General features: G+C 35.4%; 1 protein-coding gene across 12 annotated transcripts in view; it reads right to left on the reverse strand.

The window, feature by feature from the left end:
* LOC112569622 overlaps positions 1-17,637 on the reverse strand; it is a 32,507-nt gene extending 14,870 nt beyond the window's left edge. For 3 of the 12 annotated variants that reach the window (XR_003100476.1, XR_003100475.1, XR_003100474.1), the window contains exons 1-3: positions 3,371-3,592; positions 2,685-3,065; positions 800-1,105 (exon numbers count right to left, since the gene is read on the reverse strand). Coding sequence is in view for 3 of the 12 variants with exons in the window: in XM_025247456.1 (XP_025103241.1) it covers positions 800-1,105; positions 2,685-3,065; positions 3,371-3,503 (820 nt within the window). In the remaining 9 variants the exon portion in view is untranslated. Of the gene's footprint in view, positions 1-168; positions 457-799; positions 1,106-2,684; positions 3,066-3,370; positions 3,596-9,922; positions 12,602-13,016; positions 13,305-14,206; positions 14,516-15,871; positions 16,253-16,559 lie in introns of those variants that run through there. The other 9 variants (XM_025247456.1, XM_025247455.1, XR_003100478.1 and 6 more) reach the window with 8 other exon arrangements.
* Between the last annotated feature and the right edge of the window lie 858 nt (positions 17,638-18,495).

The following is an 18,495-nucleotide window of genomic DNA, read 5'->3' on the forward strand; positions in this document are numbered from 1 at the left end:
TTTTTTCTAATAAACATCAGCATTCACTTAAAGACTAAAATGATTTATTGCATTTTACAGTTAGTATACCAACACAAATGTGAACGTAACCAATAAATATGTTGGCAACTTTCGTATTTTCTACTGTGTTTTCGTTTTATGATAATAAAGATGAGTTGACATACGTACTAGAATATTCAGTGATAACCACTGTTGTAATGTCATAACCTATTTCATTGCCAAGAGTTATTTTCCAGCTTCCTTGGTTAATGTTTTCTTCCAGATGAAGCGTCAACACCAGATTAGGAGGCTCTCCACTAAGGTTGCACTTCACCTTCGGTATGAATGTATACTGTGACGGGGTCGTTGTCAGTAAACATTTATTAAATATTGTTTTGTGTGCTTTTACACGAAATGTTACTTTCTCCAATTCTGAGGATACAAATGTGACAGGACCGTCAACAAACCGAGGAGCACCTGTAAACATCAGGAACAAAAGTTACAAATAAAAAAAATAGACTATGTGGTTTTCAATTAAATAAAAAGATGCTTCATTAAAACATACAGATGGGATAAAAATATAAGGGTTTCAAGTAGAGCTAATGTTTTTATAAATAGATGCAAGAATATTGATATCTTTGGATATACACAGCAACACAACTAGTCCTATCCCCACTTCACTTTGATGGGTGCAGCAAGAGGCGGGTCCCCCCTTCAGCTCTCACCTGTCGCTTAGTTACGACTGACCAGATTACTCCACTTCCCAGTCTCTCATTAACATCCGCACCTCTGTAAATGATAAACTCAGCGGTTTACTTACATCTCACAAGAAAGGACACCGATCTATTTCTTTCCGACCCGTTTCCTTCACAACGGACTGTCGGCCAGTCGTCTTGACACCTGACTGTCAGGGAAACCTTCAGATGCTCTTCACCTCTCTCGATTTTTATTATGTTTTTATCCACTTTATGAGCAATATCCTTTCCACTTTTGTCTAAGAGACCGAAGACAGCAGGAGGGTTTCCTCTGTTAAAAGAGCAGCAGACGTTGACTTCACCCTCGTTAATGAGATGAGTACTGTTTGCTTCTTGTCCGTCTACAGTCAGATTTGTGACTTTGGATGGGTCTGTTAGTAAGAAAAAAATGTACATATAAATTTATTCCCATTCCTTTACCAACTCATTAGCTAGTTAGAAACTTAAATAATAATTTCATCTACTAAAACAATCTGATAATTGTATCATCTTAAAATGTCTAGAATACCCACTGACTTTGATATATCTACTAATTCCAAGTCTTTGATAAATGTATTGAAATTGTGAATAACATAATTTATTTACAATGTTGCATAAATCTATACTGACGATTTATAAACATAATATAAACAGCAATATTACTTTAGCATCACTGTATTTCCTCGTGAAAATCAAAGTTTCAGTAACAAATAAAAAGGTTATCTTTATAGACATATTCAAATATGTAAAGATACGATAAACTTTCATGTTGATAGGCACTTTCTGAACGGTTTTTTTTAAGCTTACGACTCTGACATTTCAGAGAAATATCAGAACACGTACTTTATCCGTTCGTCAGGCATAAATACATTCTGCTTAGATACCGTAAAGAGTTTTTTTCTTTTTTGTTTTTTTTTTGTAAAAACAAAATTGCCAGTAGTTTACTTTGTGTATTTTTCACCTGATAAAATTTTATAAGCAGGCCTTCGGAGGATTTGTTTTTGTTTGTTTGGGTTTTTTTTTGTTGTCCGTGTTTTTTCCCAAGTATTCCTTCAACGTTCTATTTATGCGCGCGTGTATGTGCGCATATGTGTCTGTGTGCGTGGACGTCAGTGACACTAGAGTGCACCTTGCTGCCTGTGTAGTAAATTATGTACAGACTGTCATAGAGCTTTTTTAGTGGTAAAGAAAGAATCAACCCAAATACATATTTTATTTACTTCCTCTAATCCAGTATTTTTTTATTTAGTTGCTTTTGCTTATTAACTCAGGCTTTGATTTTTTTATATTTACTTTATGCTATTTATTGGGTTTTGTTGTGTAATACCTTTTTATAAATTGGATATGCCACTGATGTTATTAGTAGTTATATTTTATTGTCTTTTGTATTCCTTTAAATAAATGAATTATTTCTTTTTTTCTTTTTCTTTTCTTTTTTTTTGTTTTTTTTTAGCCGCCCGATCGTTTGATTCTAACTTTCCTTTTGGTTTTCTGCAGCTGCTAATGTTTTATTGGTGTACTTTTCTGTGACATTTCGGCGCATTGAGCGTTTCGCAAGGATTCGGATTTTGCGCGTTATAAGTCTCCTTCATTCATTCATTCATTCAAATTCCCTATTGTTTTAAACTTTCAAATATTTTGTTTCTCTTGTAGCGAACTTCTGTTTCCTTTCTCGCATAGCACCCACAGTTGATTTGTATGTGCAGACAAACTAACCCCATCAAGTGTCTCTCTACAGCCATTATCAGATGTCTACTTAATAAAATTCTGGCATGCTTCAACAAACGATCGGTTGATGTCTTTGTCTTTTAAAGTTGCACAACTTGATTGCGTCTGATCGAATCAATCGTGAACAAACTTGCTTTACTCACAATCACCCAGTGTGTTGTGGTCACTTCAAGCAGTCTTAGCAACAATAACGAGTAATAATACAATACTCGAGATGCTATGTTTGTAAATCTAATTACTTACATGTCACATCAATGGGTATCTGCAGCACTATCTGTCTGTGTAGAGTTTTATTCTGAGTGTAGAGATATATAGCAGTGATGGACCGAGTGAGCAGCTGTGAAATCTTTATCTCCCAGGTCCTCATGGAGCTGGTGATGTAGCGACGCTCTGCTACACACAGTGTGTCATCTCTGACATCATCATATGTCACAGTGAAGTCCTGATACTGCTCTCGCCTTGTAAATTTGCACAGATGTGAGTCGGTGTATTTTTGGCAGACGTATGCATGGATATATGCTGCGTCTGTAGATACTGAGTTTTCACTAACATTGAGAAGATAACTAATATTTAAATAACTTCCTTCGTTTTGAGATAATATTTCACTGACGTTCACCTTTCCATCTGAAAATACAGACATAATCGTATTTACAGACAGATACTGACTAGTTTTTATTCAGAAACAAAACTAAGGTTTGACAAAGTCTTGTTACACACGTCACTAAAGAAAAGATTTGATTTTTATTTTATTGTAAGTAATTGTATGTTATTAGTTTAAGATTATTATCAATTACATATACAACGTTTTTATGGTTGAGAAAGTAAATGTTTTAACATTTATATACATAAACTACTACGTGTAGTATATATGTATACATGTACACACCATATAGCAACTCATTTTTAGTACGAACAATTGTGTTACTTACTTGTATTACAAGAAGGAAACGCCAGCTTGTGTAAACTAAATATTATTAGAAAAGAGAAACATTGGAAAGCTGTCTCCATGGCGATACACATCAGGCGGCTGTGTAGACAACAGTGTGAGTGCGATGTCCACATTAAGTGGAGCTGAAGGTTGAGTACATCCTGTACTACTTACATCTTATACACACTCCAACTTTCGTTTTCCTTGTACAGTTTAGTACAGTCATAGCCTCTATGTTCTTTGATAAAGACAGTGAAATTTCTTATTCCCTAGAGTTCATGGCAGAAAGTTTTTGAAGTCTGGGCCTCGTTTGCTGATAGAGAAAATTGTAATTGCTAAAACCGCAAAATATCTGTTTATATTTCTATCTTTGCATATCATTGTATGTATCTTTGTGGCCCCTGTCTGCGTTTTATAAAATCAAAATTAAATAAAAAGCACCAAGGATTTTCCTTTTCTCAGAAAGTTCTTTAATTGTTTAAATTATCCAGCTTGCGTTGTTTCTTCTTACAAAACGTATATGTTTCTTTCAAATGCTCCACTCTGCCTCAAAAGTCAAAAAGATAACAGGTGCCTATAAAAATTATATAACACTACTTATGTTATGTACTGTTTACGCAAATAACAGTGTTATATTTCAAGACAAAACAAACAAGACAGAATTTTCATCCCACGACTCCCATCGGGCCTATGAATAAATGAATGAATAAATGAATGAATGAATAAAGAACACACTAAGTGATTATTCTTGAAGCAGACAGTGTGTGTGTGTAGATAATGTGTAGAACGTGAATACAAGGGAAATAACTTATTTTGAAACTGCGTCTGTGGCCAAAGCACTGTGTAATGAGTTGTCTCAGATTTTCTCTGGGCTTTGTTGAAATTGTTCTACTAGCACCAATGAACACAATCATGTTCATTTAGCTCTGGAAATATTTATTGTGCTCGCGTATTTGAGTGTATGTGGTTAATGTACTTAAAAATTACATTAAAATATCTCAAAAACTTAAATCTTGGCACTGATGCTGATAGTCCATGAGGTAGACAGTCAGCCAGGGCAATTAGTTAAGAGTGAATTATTTCAAAGTGCTCGTGTCAAAAAAGTTCTCCTATTTCTTAAAATGTAATTTGATGTGTCTACAGTTTAGAGACCTATGTAGAAAAATAAGTAACTGTAAGCTCGTTTAAACCCGTTTTCGTTGTTAAAATTGTATTAATTAGATTTAAGGCACAGAAGCACATATACAAATCTACAAAACAATACAAATCACTCTCTGTGGAACTGGTAGGTCTCTTACAAGTGAGCTGGCTTACTCCAAGTTGGGCTATGGTTCCAGTAATTGAAGGATGATGATGATAAGGAGAACCCATCTCAGTTCTGGTGGCCGTCCTGTCCTGTCATCCATGGAAATTAAGACTATACTAAGTGTGGTTGCCACCTTGGTGGGCCACTAGACCTGGTTTGCATGTAAGGTCTTGAGGACAAATAAAATACTGTTCTAGACGTTCATATAGCTTGGTCTGAAAAGTCAACATGCCACATGAGACTAAGAGGCAGGACTCATTTTCAACACTTTTCGTTGAAGCCTAATAATCGTTTCGCAGAACAACTGGTCTGGTTCGACAGTGTCACCGGTACGACACTTTAATGTCGTCCGTCTGTGTACCTTGGACGGTAGTTAAAACTGGTCGGGTAGACAGAGAAATAAAATACTGACTGGGTATAACAGACTTGCCATACCATGTAAAACTGACGTGCAGCCGCTCAAGACGTACAGACCTAAGAAATGAGCCTCGTGAGCCACTGCATCTATCCACTTGTCCACTCTCCCTCGACAACCGGTGCTGAAGGACAAGCTTTACATGGCACCATTTGATACCAGTGAAGGGATGAAAGAATGAATGAATAAATTATATGCTAAAAAGTAGACTGCAAAACTAAAGTTAAGAGCCGAACTCATCATCCGTCTCCGTAGATTCGGACCTTAACTTCCATGAACCTGTTCTGATACTTGTTTCTCATGGTCCTGTTTTCATGAACCTTATGTGATGTGTCCATATGTGAATGATGGTGACTTTGTGATGGACAATAATGCACTTCACGCACATTAAGCGGCAATAAACTGTTTACAAAACTGTGTGCTCTAATTTTATTATTCAATGAAACATTAATATGTCTTTACCGAGATGCTTTCAGGAACTAGTGTCTTATCAGAAGTGGAGGTTCGTCATTGTTGCCTGCATTTACTCGCTTTAGGGTCAACTTAGTCCAGACTGGAAAGGTTAGGGCGTGTTTACTTTCTTCAGATCACTGATGGCTGTGTGTATGTTGTCCCGAGTCAGAGGTTTGCTTCATATTAAACGAGGACATGAGGACATAAACACACACATTAAGGAAGAAGATTGCTTTAAATAATCAGCTTTTATTTTCTTTCGTCTGCATTCGATATGTAAATAAACTAGCTCTGAGTCGAGCATCCACACACTGTTATAGCTCAAGTCAAGATGTCTACACCTAGCTCTATGGTAACAAGTTTGTTCACATTGCTTTTGTTTCTTACAGGGCTTATGCACACCTGGAAAAGTGTGAGTTTATAGTATACGTTTACGTCTGGATACAATTTTGCACCTGGTTGGAGCTACGCCATTTCAAAGTTGACTTAAATTTTGCGTTAAATTTGGTGTGCTTTTGAAATTTTACATTTTATTAAAAACTAAACAGAAATGCGAAATCTTGTCAACGCGAGCACAAATACCGACCCAACCATCAAAACTTGCTGATTTGCGTGCGGGGTACCATTTATTCTCACAAAATACACAGTATTCTCCCAGTCACACGAACCCAAAGCATACTCTGAACACACAAAAAATAATTGTTCTTTATTGTGATTTAAAGATGATATTTTTGTTCCTGATAGTTCATTACTGGACACACCAAAATGTACATAATTTATCAGACTTCAAAAGTACCAGTGCTATTTACCAGAATAAAGCAAGATGTTTATTTACTAGAAATCAGAGGTGGCCTTTTGGGGTGGCACCTAGTTCAACCACCCAGGCCCCACGCCTGAAGGTGGGTTTCACGATCGGAGACTCTTTTGTCACTCTCAGTTTAGCATACATATGACACTCTCCCTGGGCCTCACCTACTGCTAAGGCCACCTCTGTAAGCATGCACACCTTTTTCTTCTGTTTACCTGCAGCCAATTTATTAATCAAATTTATTAGTCCCTTTATACGAAAAAAACTGTTTCATTTTAAGTTTTTCTTTGGAAACATTTAAAGTTTTGACATTAACTTTTTTTTCATTACTTCAAAGTTGTGTTTAGTAACAGTTACACCAATTACCTCCCTTTAACTGTTGTTGAACATATTTGGTTCTTATATCACCATGTATCATGTAGACAATATGAACTAAATGAGTAATATGGAAAATACAATAATGGAGTGAAACAAAGAATGATTCAGCAACTGAATTTTAAAAACATTATACAAAGTAAAATCTAAGTGGAGTGAAGGTAAAGATGACAGACATTCATATGAAATGAATGTGAATATACCTTGCACAAGCCTGTCAGCAGTGTATGGCACACACACACACACACTCTTTCTTTCAAAGTTAACACTTTACTCAATGAGCAACAAGGAATAAACTAAACTAATACACCTACACACATGCACACACATTTACTTACAAATTTATGTTTAAGATGGGAAAGAGATGTGTTTACATGATGGAATTGGGTGGGTGACAGAGGGTACACAAATCAATGGGCATATAAACGTATGACACGGCATATCAATCAGTGTGAAACAATCCAATGGGTCACCTAATCTAGCCTAAGGAATTATTAAAGTATGGTGTACAATGATGTCAGCATGGCTACGACAGTACTCCCACAAAGTGTATTGTCCTTTCCACCACCATAAAAAATTTAGGTCTTGTCTATTAGTTTATAATTTGTGCGTGTGTGTGTGTGTCAAAAACAAGTACCTGCTAAAGAGAACCTTACACAAAATAAGAAATGCTTCTGCTAAAAATGATGATGATGATATGGAAAATATATATATAAATATATAATTTAGAGACATATGTATATGACAATCTTTTAACAATTTACAATTTATTTGTATATTTATGACAGAATTATTCAACAAGATCTTAAGCAGGTTCATAGTTCAGAACTCTAACCATCAAAATTTGTTCTAATAAAAAGATCCAATTCAGAAGAAAACAATTTATACTTAAAATAAAGCAGACTTGGGTATGTGAAATCATAGCACCTCAACAAAACATCTCTAATCTTGAGGGCTATATTCGTCACAGCAGAGGAATCATGGTGTACAAAGTGCCAAGAGGTCAGCTAAATTTATTCAATGAAAAATAGTAATTGCATGTATAACCTACACCTTTAGATATTACATAAAAATAGTAAAGATACAGAGACACCCAATGGTTGTCAAATGACATTTAAAGGTGAGTTTGACAAGACAGTTTCAGACTTAAGTGGGAAAAAATGATTAGATGCTGAAAATACATTATGATACTTTGCGTAGCCCTGGCTGATATATTAGACACAGTAACAAGAATTTCACATTCTGACAGGATAAAGGAATCATAATTTGAGGCTAACATTGAACAGCAATAATTACAATATATAGTTTTGATCAGAACTGATGTTCCTAAAACATTTGACTAAACATGATGAACCTAGCATTACTAGAGTGGCGATAGTATGTGTGTCTATGTGTGGGCATGTGGCTTATATTACGCATGTGTGTGTGTTGTGATTGCGTGTGCAGTTTTCTTTCAGGAACTTATTATTTTTGTCAAGTGTCTTCTCAGTGCAACACAATTACCCACAATAGCTACATTTAAATAACATTATTCTATAAAAGTATATGTTACTTCTAATCTGTTTCTGTTTAATATTAACTCGAAATATTTGATTGTCTCCACCTTGTTTAATACTGCCTATTCTATTTACAGAGAAATGAATTAATTATCACTTACAAAAATCTTCTCACATATGATTTATCACGACAGGATAGGTGGCATCTTTCGACAGAAGTGCATGCTGATTGCAGGTTTGTTTTAAGTCTTTTGCTTGACCATGTTCAATGGAGGATTTATCACTGAATGTTCAGCAAACTCAGCCCATAGATGAAGGGTTAGAAACTGAACACATAATTCCATTCCAAATAACCAAACCTACAGTCCAGTCCACGTTTATCTGGAATAGTGCAAACAAATAATATTATTATTACTTTAACAGGCATCATGTTTGATGTCTAAGCCCAATTCCATGCTTTAGGTACAAAGAAATTAAAAATGTATTTACACTTATATCACACTTTTCTCTATTTACTATCAGAAACCAATTGCCAGCAACAAATCTGCAATCAACTAAAACATTTTTCGACACATTAACTGTAAAACTTATAGGGGTTGTCAGATTCTTGTTTGAAAAAAAATGAGCCATGAAATCACTGTAAGACAAGTACATTTGAGGTGATTCTGTCTCTATGATTACTTTGGTCAGAACAGCTTTCACCTGCTGATCACTTGCTGAGGACTACGATATTCTTGTGTACATCCTTTTTCTAACAAATGATTACATGTACATGAAAATAAAGCTGATATAGCATAAACAGACTTTCAGAAACTATGGTTGCCAATCCGAGAGATACATTTAAGTATGTGTGTTTGTTTGTATTATTTGCATCTTAATGAAAGTCATTTTGTGAGTATGTTTTTAAAAGCTTATCATGCAACCATGCTCATTAAATTCATTACTGTAGACATTGAGGCACTTAGTCTCACTACAAATAATCAAACACTATGGTCCTGTCTAGCTTTATCTGGTACAGTGGAAACATAATAATGATAATGCCTACATGAGCATACTATATCTGCTTTTTAGCAGCAAATAGTATTGAGACATTTGTAGATATCATTGAATCTGTGTGAGTGAATGAATAAGTAGATCTTGAGTAAAGTAATTGAACTGACCCAAAATAGAAATAAAATGTATTGACATTCAATACTTCACAACATAAAAAGAACAAGTTTCTAAAAGAGGTTGCCTGCAACTATAATTCACAATTAGTTGTTTCACCATACAATGGGAGGAAATTGGGATGTTATTTATTTAATTGGTATTTTCTTATATTCATAAGAGAGATTAGTACATGTTCCTGCCAAGCAGTGTATTTCTATTGCTGTATTTTAATGCTTTCTGCCAGTTAACCTCATGAGACCAGCATCATACAGACACAGGAAGTTACTGTAATCCTTTGGAAACTTGTCCGAAAAGATTTGAGATGAATAAGTCTATGTTCATTCCTATACAAGTGAAGTCTGCAGAGCTATTTATGACGAATCTGAATAGGAAGGTCCCGAATACTTTTAAATAAAATTTACTGAAAGATCAGGGGATTTATAAAGGACCTCGCCCCCCCGAGCGCTGGCCTCAAGTCCGGCTGTAAGTCTCATGTAGTTTTATCAGAGACTTACAGGTCTTATACAACTTGAAAATAGGATAAAGCTCACCATGGACACTGCGGCTATGGCTGCAGTTTGTGGCTTCAACAACAGGAGTGTCACTGTCTAAGAAACACTTAACAATCATTTAATTGTTACCATTTAATTATAATATAACGAGCATCCTCTAAAATTTATTGTTTCATACCTCAAAATGAGTGTTAGCATTTTAAAAATGTCCGATACTAGTATTTCTCAGAATGTAGATGTTTATTATTTAATGATTACATTGACAGTTTCCATCTGAAACAAGGATAGCAAAAGCTGTTTTTGACTGTCCGTTGGGGGGACTTCATGCTGACAGTGAACGACTTTCATAGTTTTGTCTCCTCAGTCTCTTTTTTTGAGGGGACAACTGCCCCACCTTGCATTTGAAGCTGAATCCCCGTTATTTTTGTGGGTTCTTTGGTTCCTCTCCCACTTCAGTACTTCATTCCCACGATACATAGTCAATCCTACCAAGATATTTGACTTATAGGAAATTAGGAAATTGTATACGATTCAGCCTAATACTAAGAATCTAAATGTCTAAATTCTAAGGATAGCTTTCAGCTGTTGTAGGTTAGCAAATGTGATTATTTTAGCTATACAACTGTCAGACACTTTTGCTTCTTATTTACCTGACCCTTTAAAAAAAATCCAAGAAATAATGTATTTTTTCCAAAGGGCCAAATAAAATTTAATTCAAATGATAATAATAATACATATTTTAAACCGGGCTGTTAAGTAAATGTAAACAGGTAAAGAAAACATACAGAACAATCCAGGACAAGGATCAGGTTAAGCTAAAGAGACTGGCAGTATGAGAACAGCAGCCACACTCATTGTGCAGGTAACTGGTAAAACCGCAAGGACATGGAAACGATTTTGAGAGAACACAGAATGTACGTGCATCATGAATTCAACATGCAGAACCCTATTTTGCTTAGTTTTCGTGAAAGATTTGTACGGAAAGGAAAGAAAGCAATAAGTTTTGTGGGTTAAACAAGCTTGTGCAATCATATAAACTTATAAAGTATCAATACAAATAGAGATATTAATAAAGTTATATCAAACTGTCATTTCTATCTCCTAATGTTTCAAGGATCACCATAGAGACAAGAATTGATTTTTTCAAACAAATACTATAAAGTAAACTGATAAAATCTAATTTATTAATCAATAAGACGAATAGTAAATAAGTAATTTTGTTTTTAAAAAGAAATGAGTCCAATATGGTTTAAGGGAAAAACTTCAAACTTTTGTAGCATGATATCTAAAGAGTTACTATAAGGATTTTGTCATAATACATTGTGAGAAGTAAGTAAAGAAAATGTACAGACTGAAGATCTTTCTTTAAGAAAATTTTGGCACAATATGTGGTCCTAAACAGAATTTGCAGCAAAAGTAGAGTAATCCTCATAAGCAAGCGTGAAAGCCGATATATCTATGTTTTTACATGCAAAACTCTTATACAGCTCATACTCCTTTGCAGAAAAATTGATGGATGTACATGCACTCATCAATTCAGGGACAACCGACCCTAAATCACACAAACAACTGCATGCGTGAACTGCTCAGAGCAGAAGATAAGCGCATGACCAACAGGTAGGTAAGCTGCATGAAAGAAAGGACTTGTGTTTCAATGCAAATATGTTTATTTACACAGTATGTTCAAATCTTACGATAGCAAAGTCACTTGTTGCATGCTGATTGTTGTTTCCAGAATTCCATTATCCAGAAAACACTCGGTCACGTGGTTGTGACGACACGCGCTGATTCGCGACGCAATCACGTAATGAAGACGTTAGTGTCAACGCGAGGTCAAGTCAGTTTTTTCTTCAAAATTGCACCGAACGATAGAAATCTGTTTTCTTACGTACATAAAAAGTGACTGTAAACACACAACACACACCCAAAGCTTTATTTCGCATCCAAATACAAATAAATAATCGTCAGGGCTGTGCCCTGCTTTCAACACAAAGCAAGCTGCTCCAAATGGTGGAACTGCAAACTGCAGGCCTGGAGTAAAATAAATGCTAACAAAACCAGACACGACATTTTTAAAACACGATGGGGTAGATCACAACGAAACTGTATAGCGAAATATCACACGATGCAATTCACGAGAAGCCAAACGAAGAAACTTGGGATTCACTAACATAAAAGTTCACTCATGAAATATTATCTATGAGGTAGGGTAAAAGATATTCTTAGACACATAAACAACATCTAAATGTTAGACCAGCTCAGTTTTGTCTTGATATTCGAAAATTTCGGCAGTAGACGGAGGTGACCCGAGTAAAAGTGTAATCAGCCATTAGCATTTTCTGTCTTTCTTCAAAACGCTTTCTCGATATACTTTTTTTCTAATAATACAACGACGCTAAGACCCGGGGTAAAGAACCAAAAAAAAAAATGAAATGATGGATGGTAATTAATGTTTAAACGTATTACAAACTTTATATGAATTCTGTCATGACAACTTTTATGACAAGTATAAATAGCAGACCGCAATCTTATATAACATAAACTTACCGTTTTTATGTTCCCTGGTCCTTATTTTTAGACAAACGACGACATTGGCAATAACAGCGACAAGCAAGACACCACCACACGAGAGGCCGATTGTTAATACACCGACTGATTCTACACACTGGGTTGTTGTCTCAGACACTGACTCTACACTTGGAGCTGTCGTCTCAGACACTGTAAAGTAAGGAAAGATTCTGGTATACACAGTCTAGGTAGGTAAGCAAAACCATTGAGATTTTGTGTTATCAGAGAAATGACGGCTTGCCATCACAAACTAGATGACTATTGTACAGAGATCCATAGTTAATAATGCTGCCAACAGTTATTCATATTACCTACAGTAGTATTAATGAAACATTTTATAAGCTTTTTAAAAGATGTAATAAGATTTACATTGATAGAATAATAAAAATTAATTAAACCTTTTTTCTATAAACAGCAACATTCACTTAAGACTAAAATGATTTATTGTATTTTACAGTTGGTATGCCAGCAAAATTGTGTACGTAACCAATAAGCATGTTGACAGTATTCGTATTTTCTACTGTGTTTTCGGTTTATGGTAATAAAGATGAGTTGACATACATACTAGTATATTCAGCGATGTTCACTGTTGTGTTGGTAGAACCTATTTCATTGCCAAGAGTTATTTTCCAGATTCCTTGGGTAATGTTTTCTTCCGGATGAAGCGTCAACAACAGATTAGGAGGCTCTCCACTCAGGTTGCATTTCACCATCGGTATGAATGTATCCTGTGACGGGGTCGGTGTCAGGAAACATTCCTTGAATATTGTTGTGTGTGCTTTTACACGAAATGTTACTTTCTCCAATTCTGAGGATACAAATGTGACAGGACCGTCAACAAACTGAGGAGCACCTGCAAACATCAGGTACAAAAGTTACAAATAAAACAACAGACTAAGTGGTTTTTAATTAAATAAAAAGATGTTTCATAAGAACATACAGATGGGATAAAAATATAAGGATTTCAAGTAGAGAATAGTGTTTTTATAAATAGATGCAAATATCTTGATATCTTTGGATAAAATAAGTCTAAATTAAACTTGTCGACTATCCATGACAAGAACCGTACACCAAAACACACACACACACACACACACACACACACACACACACACACACACACACACACACACACACACACACACACACACACACACACACACACACACACACAAAATAACCTTCAGCATAATCTGCCAGTTCCTGGGTTTGGAGTTTCAAGGACAGAAAAAGTTTACTGAACATAATCACACGAAGAATCGATTCAAAAACATTTAGGAAATCAACTACTTCTACTCCCATCTTCATCGTGAAACAAACACAGTGCACGAAGCTCGTAGGGAACAACATTCAAATAAAAGCATATGATTATCCACAAATTATCACATTCACCAGACACAAATATACACAGCAACACAACTGACTGGTCAGGCGCAAACAAATATCGCAGGGGAACAAAAATATTGTGTGGGGGAAAGGATGTTGTTCTCCATGCCCGCTGCTGATGTTCTGTCTTTTTTGGTCTAGGAGCAAAATAATCGCAAGGACCACGTGACAGAGACTCGAGGTTCACTCGACCAGAAGATATGTTTATCCTAGTCCTATCCCCACTTCACTTTGATGGGTGCAGCACGAGGCGGGTCCCCCCTTCAGCTCTCACCTGTCTCTTAGTTACTACTGACCAGATTACACCACTTCCCAGTCTCTCATTAACACCCACACCTCTGTGAATGATCTACATAGTGGTCTACTCACATCTCACAAGAAAGGACACCGATCTATTTCTTTCCGACCCGTTTCCTTCACAACGGACTGTCGGCCAGTCGTCTTGACATCTGACTGACAGAGAAACCTTTAGATGCTCTTCACCCCTCTCCATTTTTATTGCGTTTTTATCCACTTTATGAGCAATATCCTTTCCACTTATGTCTAAGAGACTGAAGACAGCAGGAGGATTTCCTCTGTTAAAAGAGCAGCAGACGTTGACTTCCTGACCCTCGTTAATGTGATGAGTATTATTCACTTCTTGTCCGTCTACGGTCAGATTTGTGACTTTGGATGGGTCTGTTAGTAAGAAAAAAATGTACATATAGATTCATTTCCATTCCTTTACCAACTCATTAACTAATTAGAAATAAAAATAATAATTTCATTTACTTAAACAATCTGATAATTGTATTATCTTTAAAATGTCTAGAATACTGACTTTGATATATCTATATATTAATTTCACTTCTTTGATCAATGTATTGAAATTGTAAATAACATAAGCTAATTTATTTACAATGTTGCACAAATCTATACTGAGGATTTATAAACATAATATAACAGCAATATTACTTTAGCATCAACGTATTTCCTCGTGAAAATCAAAGTTCTCAGTAACAAATAAAAAGGTTATCTTTAAAAACATATTCAAATATGTAAAGATACCATAAACTTTCATGTTGATAGGCACTTTCTGAACGTTTTTTTAGCTTACAACTCTGACACTTCAGAGAAATATTAGAACATGTACTTTATCCGTTCTCAGCCATAAATACATTAGCTTAGATTCCGTAAATAGTTTGTTTTTCTTCTTCGTAAAAAAACAAAAAAATGCCAGTCGTTTACTCAGTGTATTTTTCACCTGATAGCATTTATTAGCAAGCCTTCGGAGGATTTTTTTTCTGTGTTTTTTCATACGCTCGCGAGTGTATGTGCGCACATGTGTCTGTGTGTGTGGACGTCAATGACACTAGGGTGCACCTTGCTGCATGCGCTGCTAATAATGTACAGACTGCCATAGAGCTTTTAGTGGCGAAGAAAGAATCAACCCAAATACATATTTTATTTACTTTCTCTGTTCCAGTATTTTTTTATTTAGTTGGGTCTTTTTTTTGTTGTTTTTTTTTTTTTTGCTGTTTTTTTGTGCTTATTAACTCAGGCTTTGATTATTTATATTTACTTTATGCTATTTATATTGGGTTTTGTTATGCTATACTTTTTTATAAATTGGATATGACACTGATATTATTAGTAGTTATATTGTATTGTCTTTTATATTCCTTTTCATAAATCACTTATTTCAAATATTAGTTGTATGTTTTGTTTCTCTTGTAGCAAACTTCTATTTCCTTTCTCCCATAGCACCCACATTTTATTTGTATGTGCAGACAAGCCAACCCCATCAAGTGTCACTCTACAGCCGTTATCAGATTTGTACTTAATAACATTCTGGCATGCGTTATTAAACGATCGGCTGATGTCTTTGTCTTTTAAAGTTGCACAACTTGATTGTGTCTGTGATCGAATCAATCGTGAACAAACTGTTGTTTTACCCTCACCATATGTTTTGTGGTCACTTCAAGCAGTCCTAGCAACAATAACCAGCAATAATACAATACTGGAGATGCTATGTTTGTAACTCTAATTACTTACATGTCACATCAATGGGTATCTGCAGCACTGTCTGTCTGTGTAGAGTTTTGTTCTGAATGTCGAGATATATAGCAGTGATGGACCGAGTGAGCAGCTGTGAAATCTTTATCTCCCAGGTCCTCATGGAGCTGGTGATGTAGCGAAGCTCTGCTACACACAGTGTGTCATCTCTGACATCATTATATTTCACAGTGAAGTCCTGAGACTGCTGTAGCCTTATAAATTTGCACAGAGGTGATCTGTTGCTTTTTTGGCACACGTCAACACTGAGATATGCTGCGTCTGTAGATATTGAGTTTTCACTAACATTGAGAAGATAACTAATATTTAAAAAACTGCCTTCGTTTTGAGATAATATTTCACCGACGTTCACCTTTCCCCCTGAAAATACAATCATAATCGTGTTTACAGACATATACAGACATATACTGACTAGATTTCATTCAGAAAAAAAAAACTCACGTTTCACAAACTCTTGTTACACACGCCACTAAGAAAACGAATTATTTTATAGTAAGTAATTGTATGCTTTTAGTTTATACTTATTATCAGTTACATGTATAACGTTTTTACGGTCGATAAAGGAAATGTTTTAATGTTTATATATTTAAACTGCTATGCCTAGTGTACGATATATGTACACACCATATATCAGCCCATTTTTAGTACAAAAAGTTGTGTTACTCACTTGTATTGCAAGAAGAAAACGCCAGCTTCTGTAAACTAAATATTATTAGAAAAGAGAATATTTGGAAAGCTGTCTCCATGGCGATACACAGTGTAGACAACAGTGTGAGTGCGATGTCCACATCAACTGGAGCTGAAGGTTGAGTACATCCTGTACTCCTTACATCTTATAAACACTCCAAGTTTTCGTCTTCCTTGTACAGTTTAGTACAGTCATAACTAATATGTTCTTTGATAAAAGACAGGGAAATTTATTATTCCCTAGAGTTCATGCCAGCAAGATTTTAAAGTCGGCTTCAATTGTTGATGGAGCAAATGGATATTGCTAAAACCGCAAAATATCTGTTTATATTTCTATCTTTGCATCCGTATGTATCTTTCTGGCCCCTGTCTGCGTTTTATAAAATCAAAATTAAATAAAAAGCACTATAGATTTTCCTTTTCTCAGAACGTTCTTATAATGTTTATATTATCCAAAGTGCTTTGTTTCCTCTTACAAAACGCAGATTTTTATTTCAAATGCTCCACTTTGCCTCAAAAGTCAAAAAGATAACAGATGCCTATACAAATTATATAACACTATTTATGTTGTGTACTGTTCACACAAATAACAGTGTTATATTTTAAGATAAAAGAAACAAGAAAGAATTTGTATCTCACAACTCCCATCGGCCTATAAATAAATGAATGAATAAAGAACACACGAGTGATTATTCTTGAAGCAGACATTGTGTGTGTAGATAATGTGTAGAACGTGCATACAAGGGAAATAACTTATTTTGAAACTGCGTCTGTGGCCAAAACACTGTTTAATGAGTTGTCTCAGCTTTTCTCTGGGCTTTGTTGAAATTGTTCCACTAGCACCAATTAACACAATCATGTTCATTTAGCTCTGGAAATATTTATTGTGCTCGCGTATTTTAGTGTATGTGGTTAATGTACTTAAAAATTACATTAAAATATTTCAAAAGCTTAAATCTTCACTTGGCACTGATGATAGTCCATGAGGTACTCAGTCAACCATTTAACATGTGCCACACGTTTAGTACCTCTAAAAATGAAAACACCAATGAATCATTATTATGTAGCCTAAAATCAAAACAAATATTTCTTCAGTTGAGATATCAATTAAAAGTATTTATTTTTTATGCTCATCCTTTAAAAACACATTTTGAAAAGCTAAAGTGATAGGTGAAGGACAATTAGTTAAGAGTGAATTATTTCAAAGTTCTTTTTGTCAGAGAGTTTCCCTATTTCTTAAAATATAATTTGATGTGTCTACAGTTTAGAGACCTAAGTAAAAAACTGAGTAATCGTAAGCTAGTTTAACATCGTTTTCATGTTAAACTTTTATTAATTAGATTTAATGACACCGAAACACATACAAATATACCAAACAATACAAATCACTCTCTGTGGAACTAGTAGGTCTCTTACGAGTGTGCCGGCTTACTCCAAGTTAGGCTAGAGTGCCAGTTAATCGAAGGATGATGATTAGGAGAACCCATCCCAGTTGTGGTGGACATCCTGTCCTGTCATCCATGGAAAATAAGATAATACTTAGTGTGGTTGCCACCTTGGTGGGCCACTAGTCCTGGTTTGCATGTAAGGTCTTGAGGACAAATAAAATACCATTCTAGACGTTCATATAGCTTGGTCTGAAAAGTCAACATGCCACATGAGACTAAGAGGCAGGACTCATTTTCAACACTTTTCGTTGTAGCCTAATAATCGTTTCGCAGTACAACTGGTCTGGTTCGGCAGTGTCACCGGTACGACACTTTAATGTCGCCCGTCTGGGTACCTTGGACTGTGGTTAAAACTGGTCGGGTAGACAGAGAAAAATACTGGCTAGGTATAACAGACTTGCTATACCATGTAAAATTGACGTGCAGCCTCTCAAGATGTACAGACCTAAGAAATGAGCCTGGTGAGCC

This window comes from Pomacea canaliculata, linkage group LG7 (assembly GCF_003073045.1).
Source record: "Pomacea canaliculata isolate SZHN2017 linkage group LG7, ASM307304v1, whole genome shotgun sequence".
Taxonomy (NCBI): domain Eukaryota; kingdom Metazoa; phylum Mollusca; class Gastropoda; order Architaenioglossa; family Ampullariidae; genus Pomacea; species Pomacea canaliculata.